Source organism: Zingiber officinale, chromosome 1A (assembly GCF_018446385.1).
Source record: "Zingiber officinale cultivar Zhangliang chromosome 1A, Zo_v1.1, whole genome shotgun sequence".
Lineage (NCBI taxonomy): Eukaryota > Viridiplantae > Streptophyta > Magnoliopsida > Zingiberales > Zingiberaceae > Zingiber > Zingiber officinale.
In genome coordinates this window covers 39263977-39274995 of record NC_055987.1, presented here as the reverse complement: position 1 = coordinate 39274995, position 11019 = coordinate 39263977, and the positions used below count along the sequence as shown (strand labels likewise).

Sequence of the window (11019 nt, the reverse complement as noted above, 5' to 3'; positions counted from 1 at the left end):
AAACTTGTCATAATTTAACAATTAGATACTATTACATATTTATAAAATAAATTAACTAACTAATCAAAACTTACCGCAAGTAGACCATCAAATCCCTTCATATATAACAGTGAGAGGATAGGGCTAGGAGTCTTCGATGTAAAAATATCCCTAAATATTAAGATTTGAGGAGTCATATAATTATATATTACCTCAACCTAATTATAACTTTCTGAGTTGTCGAAATCATTGATAATATTCATAATCCTTAAAGGTAGCTTATATATACTAGAAGTAAAAAAAAAGCAAAAGATAAAAGATAAAAGATAAAAGATAAAAGAAATATAAAATTTATAAAATAACAAAACATCTGTATCTATATCCCCACAGAGATAATATGTCCTCGATAAATTTTTTAATCTAAATCAATTTAGTTCTTTCATTATAAAAAAATCTTTTGAATAATATACCAGAAACAACATTGGGATCCATCTAGACATGTCTACCTCTATCTAGGATTCCAAATAATAATGTTGCATCTTTGGTTGTGAAGGACACAACCACATTGGAGAATTTAAATATCTTTGTTTCCATATCCTAGTTTTCAAATATGTTCACCAATAATCCTCTAAGATATCAAATTTATAGTATGGCGAGAATGACGCAAATGAACTACTCATAATACTAATGTTTTTTTCATGGATAATAACTCCTCAATGACCCTTTCCTCCCTTTGTCTTTCCCTTTGTAGAAGTTTCAGAACAAAATTCTATAAAATATCCTAACTTACTCATCGAATAACTTTTCCTCCAAAGTTGATAATTGGATCTCAGTTGTAAAACTAGATGTAATTCTTTTAATTTCTTGCCCTATAACAATAAAATGATCAAGTTTTGTAAATTCAATCAAATATCTTTTGTAAAACTAAGCTAAACTAAATTTACTCACTAGAACAATTAAAGAATTATAATGAATGGAAAAATAAATAAAACATAATCTAAAAAATATTAAATTTGCAGATAAGCTAAATTAAGTTGATGAACAAAGCAAAACAACACAATGATATATATGCACATATGGAATAGGTTAGAAATGATATAACCTGATATATATGCACATATGGAATAGGTTAGAAATGATATAACCTATTTAAATTAAGTGATCATTATCACATGTAGCTAATGAAAATCTTACATAGAAGAAAACTAAATACGTTATTTAGATTAAATATATTTTAGGTAATTCATCTAGATAGCATTAACATAATTAAATATAATATATCACAACCGAATATGCATATATTAGATGATTTTACAAATCCAATCAATGGTAAACAACTATAATGATGTGTTTTTATAAATAAAGCTTGATGAAATAGCTAAATAACGGTGCTTAAGACAATTAGATTAGATAATATCCGTAAAACTAAGTTAAATTCAATTATAATTAAGATATTAAAATAAATGAAAATTTTAAAAACACATGGGAATAAAAACTTACTATCAAAAAAATATTACCTTTCAAGATGAAGTCGAATGCTTTGACATTGTAGCTAGATCACGAACACAACAATCAGTGGAGGATAAGAACTAGACTTCTAAACTATCGGAGAATAAAGACACCGGTAGAGGTGAAGTCGGTGGAGGTGAAGAAGTCGGAGATTTAATGAAACGAAATTTAGGGACCAATTAGGGTTTTACAATTTTCAAAATGAAGCGATTTTGCAATTTTGATATTTTACAATTTCATCGAGAGTTTTTTATGAAAAAACTAGAAAGTTGTTTGATTTGAGATGGCTTAGGAAGGATTCAATTTTCTCCCTTGCTTTGGACGAGAATGAACGATACGTGTAGAGCCACAAGAGAAAATGCAAAGGGTAAAATTGATATCCCATTCGTGATTTAGGTGCCGTTTGGTTCTCTTCTAGGAATCGGAATGGGAATAGGTATCATAATATTGTGGAATAGGAATGGGTATGAGCTTGGGTATCATTCTTAAAAATAATGTTTGGTTAGTTGAATATTTTCAATCGGAATGAATTTAAATTTCCTTTTTCACCCTTAGAGGAAAATAAGAGAAAAAATTAGATGAAAGATAAAGTTGAATGTGAGAGAAATATATGATGATAGAGAATGATGAGAGAGAAAGTGTGACGAGAAAAAATGAAGAGAGAGAAAGTGTGATGAGAGAAAATGAGGAGAGAGAGCATGATAGGAGAGATTGAGAAGAGAAAAAGTATGATGAGAGAGAAAGAGTGATGGGAAAAAATAAATAGAGAAAAAGTGTGATGAGAGAAAATGAGAAGAAAAAATATGATGAGAAAATGTGATGAGAGAGAAAGTGTGATGGGAAAAAAATGAAAAGAGGGAAAATGTGATGAGAGAAAATGAAGAGAGAGAAAATGTGATGAGAGAAAATGAGAAGAGAGAGTGTGATAGAAGAGAATAAAGAGAGAGAAAGTGTGATGAGAGAAAGTATGGAGAGAGAGTATGGTAAGAGAGATTGAAGAGAGAAAGTACGATGAAAAAATAAGGAGAGAATGAAGAGAGAGAAAATAATGAGAGAGAGTGTGTGTGATTAGAGAGGATACAGAGAGAAAATGGTAGAGAATGTTTGATGAGAAAAAATGAGGAGAGAATGTGTGATGGAAGAGAATGAAGAGAGAGAAAATGTGATGAGATAAAATATGAAGAGAGAGTATGGTAAGGGAAATTGAAGAGAGAGAGAATGATGAGAGAGAAAGTATAATGAAAAATTGAGAAAATGAAAAGAGAGAAAATAATAAGAGAGTGTGTGTGATAAAAGAAAATACAGAGAAAAAATGATAGAGAATATATGATGAGAGAGAATAAGGAGAGAGAAAATATGATGATCGAATGAGAAGAGAGAAAGTATGATGGGAGATAACAAGAAGAGAGAATGAAATGAAAGAAAAATTGAACAAATATACTAAGTATTTTCGTCAAAAACTTAATTTTTTATTCTCATTCCATCAAAACCCAAGGGAGGGGGTGAATTTCATCCATATCTAAATTTTTGAATTTCATTCCAAAATTTTGATTCCATTCCCATCAACCAAACATAAATTTAAGAATGAATCAATTCCCTTATTCCCAAACCTCTAAACCAAACGTCACCTTAATAATTTTAAAATAACATATATGAATTGGATATTTGACAAAATTAGCTACATGTTTCAATAAAATGTTGAACTAAATACATACATACTTAACCCCATTTATTTCCTTTAATTAATTATTCAAGCTTATTTATTTAAACAAACTTGTGTGTATTAAAAACAAACTTGTGTGTATTAAAAACATAAATGAGTTTCTTCATAAATATTTGATTCATTTACAATCCAACTAAAACAAGCCACATCTACCTTTAGTAAGCTATCTTTACCTAAGAAAGTCTTTTTCACTTTAAATGAGTTAACCTCATCTCCACTAGGCTATATCCATCTCAACTAAACTAGAAACGCAACCACTTTTAATAAGCCCAACAACATCACAGATTATAATCCAATCCTAATTAATATATTTTTCACTACTACCTCTCCCTTCTACTTCCTTCAGGCAAACACAACATAACAAGAGAGAAGGCACTTTGAACATCCAATCTATCAAAAGAAAGAAAAAAAAAAAAGAAGTTATTTACAATCTTAAATTATGAAACCCTTTGTAAATGGAAATAACTCAATTTTGAGCTCATGCCAATAAATATTACAACACACCCATGGAAGCTTTCAGCTTACCTCAAGCAAAGCTCTGACACAACCTTTTACTCTCCAAGAAAAAGATTCTTAGCTTTGGAGGATTGAGATTGCTCCACAGACACAGCTGTTGCATGAATTGTTTGTTGTTCAACGGCACCAGATGAATTGATGCAGGATTTCTCGGTGCATGAATTCGTCCATTCAGCCACTGCTACTGTGACGGTCAGTCAACGACACCAGGTGAGCCTTCTGCCTGCCTTTTCTCGTCCACATAAGCGGCTGCCCTGCCTATTCTGCCCATCACATAAGAAGGAGGAGCTGGGTTCTCGTACTGCATGTTGAGACCCTGGTAGGAACGAGCAGCAAAGAACTCTGATCCAGATCTAGCATTTCCTTTGAACAATATAGAATCCGGATTTTGGTGCTGCAGACTTAGTGCCTTCTCTGTGATTGTTGTCAATGCTAAGGAACTTCCGTCATGCTCTTTGTCATTCTCTGTGAGGAAAAAAAAAACAGAATTAGTAACATTCGTTAGTCATAAGCACAGAATAGTAGTGTGTTGTTGCCGACAGTACACTGTGCATTTAACTTTTGACTGTGTAAAATTTATGAAATAATAGCCAGCAGAAACAGTAATGAAAGCTCTGATGAATCAACAAATGAGCAAAGCCAGAAACCATTGATGCATATTGATAAGAAGAGCAGGTATCCATAGTTATATTCACTGGTGGAACAATCTATTGATTTCCGTCATGAACACCTATGTAGTGCACTTCAAATAAAAGGGATCACGGTAAATACAAGACCTAGTTCTACAAAAGAGATTTGCTAAACCCAATTTCTCATGACAAAATTGTCATCAGGAGACTAATAAGAGGAAAATAATTCAACACTTTAAATGGAAAGGTTGTGACACCAGGGAAGAATGCAACTTACTTCAAACATGCAAACAACTAGAAAGGGAAAATCTAAGTGAATACCTTGAGGATGACTATCTTCCATATAGCCACCTTTGATGAAGGAAAACCGAGCTTCTTCAGCACATTCAACCTCTTCGAATATATTAGAAGCTATAAGATCTTGGAAATTCACTACATATTCTCCTGTCCACTGCCTTCCCCTATGTGTCAGAAGATCAGTTCATTCTTAGATTGAATTGTCAAAAAAAGGATAGTAATTCAAAGACACCATTCAAAAGAAAGTAATTTTACAATATAACAATTAAAGGCGGATATCAGCACCAAATGTTTAATGACGTTGTCCAATGAGGAAAAAAAATGTGTACACTTTTCAAGTGAAAGCTGGCTCATGAGACACTCTGCGTGTTTAGAAGAAATAGTTTAGGAAATTGAACATTGATTTAGCCTTGTAACTTGGAAACATTCTTTGCATGAGAAATTAACAACTCGAAGTCTATGTTACTCTACAACATGTAAATTAAAATTTTGGGGTCAGATTGCTGCTCATATACAGACCCATAAACCAAATCATAGTCAGCATCTTTGACAGTCATTCAAAGCAGCCAAATATATATATTTCGTTCAAAAAAACTATTGAAAATGGAAATAAAATAAGGTTAAAGTGGTACAGGAACTCATGCTACAAAATAACTAATAAAAACTTGTACCTGCTAAAAGCTAATACAGCTTCAAAAGGAGTGATCACTGGAGCTAAAAATTCTTTACAGTCAAGAAGTGCAGTTTGGGCACAAGATACATAGACAAAAACATCACACTATCACAAAAAAAAAACAGTTGTCTTCAATAACTTAAAAAAATTGGGACAGGGATAATTCAGCAATAAATTTGTGGCCAGGTATCACCTCAGGAAAATTTGCAAGTTTGGCAGGGTTTGGTCGACCCATTACTAGTGTGTATGACTTTTTCCCAGCTCTCTTGATCAGTTCTTTCATTTGTTCAATAATGTGAAGATAACCAGCTGTTGCAGATCCATCAACAAGAAAAATTCACAATCTAGATAAAGCTATAAGAAAAACTAACGGAGCCACAATTTTCATAGGTCATAATTGAAGACGAATAATTAACAAAAGGGATCCTAGAAGGCATGCTAAATTTGGGTTCAAGAACAAGAACATGAATAACAAACCGCTGCATGAACCTTTCTAGATGGCTTTTGCTATTTTCATGCTCTTGCAAAGCAAGGAAAATCCAAAATTACATGCTATCAAGTAATCTCGAAGTTTAAGAGAACTGAAATTTTAAGAGAATTTGTAAACAAACATAATGCAATTTTAAGAGAATTTGTAAATACCGTGCAAGGGGGTCATCATACGCATGTTTGTCCAAAGTATTGAGAGTAGGTTACATGGCTCTCCATTGAGCTATATGCAAGATTATATCACATAATAATACTCAGAATCAACTGAATTACTTATTATTACATTGGTTGTGCCAGATCAAAATAAGAATTATTTACTGTGTGCTGGAAGACTACATTATCTTCTGATGAAGGCTAAACAAGCTTCATTCAAGGAAATAATACTAAGACGGAAATCAATGAAACACAAGCAATAGAAAGATATGGTTTACCACTCAAACTTGTCAGACAATTGCAGCAGAATCTTTATAATTAGGAGGTTGTGGTTATAGATTTTTCCAAAAATAAGTGACAGTGTTACAATGCATAAAGTGTATTCACAAGCTACTTGATGGCATCCTTCTAATGTTTGTTTCCTCAATTTTCCATGACCTCTTCCACCAGCTCTCTTTTTTATTTTTTTCTACTTATCCCATTCTGACCTGAATTACTAATGCAGCATTAAAGTTACTCAAATCTTTACGAGTTGTCTGTGAAAACACTAAGGCTGCAGCAATATTCAATCCCACAATTGATAAAAGATTACTACTTTCTGTTAATTTTCCATAGTTCACTTTCAATTTATACAAGTTAAAGTTGAAAATGTAAAAATTGTAATTTAATTTATGGTTGTCAAGTCAACATAGCCAATTTTTAAGCATGTAGGAAGGCATAATCAATGTAAAAGGAATTCAAGATGCTCAACTTCAAATAAAGATAACAACATAATAGAAGGTGCATATAAATTAAATGAACATACCAACACCTAATGTGCCAACCAATATGCCAACAATGTTTGCATCCTTTGCTTTCTCAACAAGGTAATATCTACAAGAACAATACCATACAAAAGCAGTAAAATCTATTAGATAAATGCGCATCTTCAGAAGCTTAGAAATCAGCTAGGAATAATCTATCTGAAGAACCTGCGCCTAAGAATTCGTTGTTGATGGGGCAAGTCCTTCAGCAAGCATCTTTTATCAGTATCATACCTGACTGAGGAAAACCTTAACTTAGAACAAAAGCATAAAAAAAAACTAAATTATATCTTACCATGGAAAATAAACCATTCTGCAACAGACTACACTATGCTGAATTGCAATGTGGTATAGAGGACAAGTCATTCAAGCAGTTCATATTTCCTCGCATAAAATTGTTTTTTACTTTGTCGCTGAAATGTTAGCATTAATTTATCCTTGTAATGAATTTATTAATCAAAGTATCAATACATATGAGCATTAACTAACCAAGTTCTATTACCTACAAGCACTAACGAAGCAAGTCTATTTAGCTCCTGTGATATTGCAAAAAGATAGAAGTAAAAGGTTTAAAGTTTATCTGTGACATTTAATAGAAAATATAGATGAAAAAATTGCAACTGCATAAGATCGCATGCCATCCACCAACTGAATTCACAAGCAACTACTGAAAAAAAGTCACTCCAATAAAAAGTTGCAGATAGAATAACTCATTGGCTTCAGACAGCAGCAGCATTTCCAGCATGTCTCAAATGAGATATATGTTTGCAACAATGAAGGGACATTATTAACTAGTAATGATATCTCTGAGTACAAACCAGCAATTAAATATCTAACGCTGAAGACAATGCAGTTGGAAAAATTTGTGTCCCTCAAATGGTAAGATTCAGGATTTGTATCACGGGAAAAAAAACAGAGAATACTAAATGACTTACTTATTTCACAATTGTTGAATGTCAGCATGACATTATTAAATGCAGCGTTATCAGGACCAATCCAGAACAATAAATAGTCCTCTATTTTGCGATCTGGAACATTCCATGTCAGACCTCCAAGGCAATAACTGGTACCAGATTCTGTTTTATTTCTGTTGCTAAATTGAAAAATCTTTCTTTCATCTTCATTAACATTGAAACCAGCATCAGACATGGAATTAGACTGTGAAGTGACTTGATCAATCTCTTTTGTAGAATCCACATATGGATCTATCACTAAACCAGCAACCTCTGCATAAACAACTTTAAGACTGGGGTGAGACTGACCCAAAATTAATGATTCAGATACTTTTGCTTTAAGATCCTCCAGAGCATGTGCACATTCAAGACCAAACATGACCTAAAATTAAATGGAAATGAAGTTATTAACAAAAAAAAAAAAAATAGAAATAGTAATCAAATAAATGCATTGGGTCCTAATTTCCATTGGCATGTCCCATGGAACTTGCCCCTTTCTTTTCATGTCTTTTCTTCATCTCCTAATTTTTAAGGGGCAAATGCATAATTGTGAGTTATGCATACTGAGAACTTCCAAAAGTAGACATATTTGCATCATAATCATTAACCAAAATTGTTGAGACACTGAAGAACAGAAATATTCATTAAATCTTAAAGTTTACCATCAATACAAACAAGTCTAGCAGTATTCAAGAATAAGCATCGAATAAAATATGAATGCTCAACTTTTCAATTATAAACTTCCAAATCATCAAATATATTGCAAAGCCAAATGGATAATTAAGTGAACCAAAAAGTATTGGTAATACAGAACATCATTCATCATATTTCTAGGCGAAGTCGTCTTTAATGCAACCATGCCATAGGATACTGATAGAATTTGTCAGCATTCCCTCCACTCAAAAATTCACAAAACAACCAAACTGATTTTCTTATCCAGCAAGGATAGTTAGTAAAATTACATACTTCAGATGCCAGCTAATGAAAATTCAATTAATAAGGAAAAAAAAATACACATTCCTCTTTCCAGCACAACTTCACATTTTCACCAATATGATTATTCTTTGTAGAAAGGACTATTGCTACATAATCATAAGCAGTCCATTAGATTCAAAGAATTCTCAGAACCTTGAAATCTTCTTACCATATTATTCTAGTGATTGAGGTAAATGCAACAAAATGTTCTTTACTCGAAACATTCTGTTTTATTCTAGTGATTGCCGAGGCAAATGTAAAAAAAAAAAAAAATCTACTCAAAACATAATGAGTTATTATAGTGATTGAGGAAGGAAGATGTAAAAAAAAAATCTTCGTCATAACATCATGCACAGTAGAACAGATAAAAATATAATTAAAAAAGTTTCTGACATAAGTAGGCCAATACCATAATCGACTTGTTGCTAGATGATAAACATTGAATTAATGATTGGACACAATCTTTTACATCGATAGAAGCCTTCCCAAACACAAACATAGCTGGCAAAGATGACGTTCTGAAAGAAAAAAAAATATATAGATATATATAAGGAAATACAGATCAAGTGCAACAAAGACTTTAAATAGATGCATAATGATCCAGTGAAAGCTGTAAGCTATAACAAATGCCAAGGCAGTCTAAGTATCAAAAAAATTCATTTTGCAGAACCATGAAAATGATATATCCTTGGACATGGTCTTAGACTCGGATGAACAACCATCCGGTGACTCCAGATCTAAATAGAGAACTGTACTCCTAAGAGCTTGCATATAAAAGTCAGTATTGTGGAAACAAAAGAATTAGAAAAATGATGTTAACAATACAGTAGAACATTATTCAATGAGAATCAAATTTCAAGACATGTTATACAATGAATTGGCAGAGACTTGTCCAAAAGAGATCTAGACATCCTACACAAAACATAAAGAAAATTTTCAGTTGGAGAGCTACAAGAGTTTATATTTATACTGAAAAGCTACAAGAAAATCAACCGAAAACAACAGGTGAGAAGAATACAAAAGCAGAATGAACTACTATAATGAGAAACTACTCAAAGGTCTTAACTTTCACAACATTACGAAAAAGAAAGCTTATCACCATCAAAGCTGCCATTAATCCGGAAAAGAACACAACCCTCAGCCATCTAAAACTAGTCAGACTGGAATCAACAAAATATATATATGCACTAGAGGACTCACGGACTCATGCAAGCATGCCCATAGTGCACCACGCACTCAGCATTAACATGTGAGGCTCCAATCTCATCGACGCAGCAGCTTCCGTAGGCTGCATCCGCCATGACATACAAGCGCACGTCCTTCCCGAGTTCGCTCCTGAGGACCATTGCCACACGCGGCGAGTCCTTCAGCAGCTCGTCAGGAAACTGGCATCAAAGATCAAACTTCAGGGAATAACAAAATAGAACAACGACCACCATAAGAAGCTTTACAAAGAAAAAATCCATGCAATTACAAGATAAAACAGAATCTTGACCTGCAACGCAACTCTGGTAAAGTTCCTTCTGCGAATAAAATCCACGGTGCTAGATATTTCATACTTCGATTCGAAATCCATGGCGAACCAGAACCAAAGTGGGTAGGTGGTTCTCGAAGATCTTCAGGCAGAAGTCTAAGGGACGGTGAATCTAGATCCACACTTCTTTGCTTCCTCTACAAAAGCGGCGACGCTGCGGCAAGGCGGAGAGCCAGATGGCCGGAAACAGGCAGGACTTAGCAGATGACGGCGAGATTCGAAGTTGCAGACGGACGCGAGGCGGTAATCAAGGCTTTGGAGATGCCGGGGCAGCGCCCGGTGCAGGCCGGCGCCGCGAGGGAGAAAGGCAATGCAAGTTGGGGGACGCGAGGGTTTGGGTATTAGACACGAGACGGCAATATCCGACCTCGGTTCAATTTGATAAATATAATTCGAATCTGAAACAAAATCCAAAAATAGGATAATATAATTCAAATGTATAAAAAAACTCTTTAAATTATTAAAATAATATCGATTTAAAATTGATATCCAAAATGCCATTTTATTACTTATACAAACGGTTTTTTTAAATAACAATATATTTGATGTGTGTTTGCTTGTCACTAACAGCGACACCTTTAAGAGTACAGTGTCACGTAAAATCACAAGCTTATATCCAAATCATAATTATTAGAGTAAAAAATGATATCGTTCGAGATGATATTGATGATATCATCTAATAATTATATTAATTTTATTTGAAATCTGAGTCAGACGAATATCGATTGAGATTATTAATATTGACGGAGAGATAATTTGGATATACCTAACGTATGTACACCAAAA

At 33.3% G+C, this 11019-nt stretch overlaps 1 protein-coding gene across 1 annotated transcript; it reads right to left on the bottom strand.

The window, feature by feature from the left end:
- Positions 1-3569: 3569 nt before the first annotated feature.
- On the bottom strand, positions 3570-10587 carry LOC122023482 (2-(3-amino-3-carboxypropyl)histidine synthase subunit 2-like). The gene is made up of 10 exons (XM_042581608.1): positions 10195-10587; positions 9900-10084; positions 9109-9217; positions 7707-8106; positions 6940-7009; positions 6774-6841; positions 5520-5635; positions 5325-5431; positions 4678-4817; positions 3570-4192 (listed from the first exon to the last, which is right to left on the bottom strand). Exons 1-10 carry the CDS (start codon positions 10273-10275, stop codon positions 3921-3923), a joined length of 1548 nt encoding a protein of 515 aa, XP_042437542.1. The 5' UTR covers positions 10276-10587; the 3' UTR covers positions 3570-3920.
- Positions 10588-11019: the final 432 nt, after the last annotated feature.

Excerpts from the sequence above, each read along its gene's own strand:
- LOC122023482 (XM_042581608.1), bottom strand. The coding sequence starts at position 10,275 with ATGGATTTCGAATCGAAGTATGAAATATCTAGCACCGTGGATTTTATT. Across the intron at positions 5,432-5,519 it reads AACTTGCAAATTTTCCTGAG|TGTGATGTTTTTGTCTATGT; the intron begins GTGATACCTGGC and ends TTTTTGTGATAG. Across the intron at positions 4,193-4,677 it reads GGAAGATAGTCATCCTCAAG|AGAATGACAAAGAGCATGAC; the intron begins GTATTCACTTAG and ends TTTTCCTCACAG.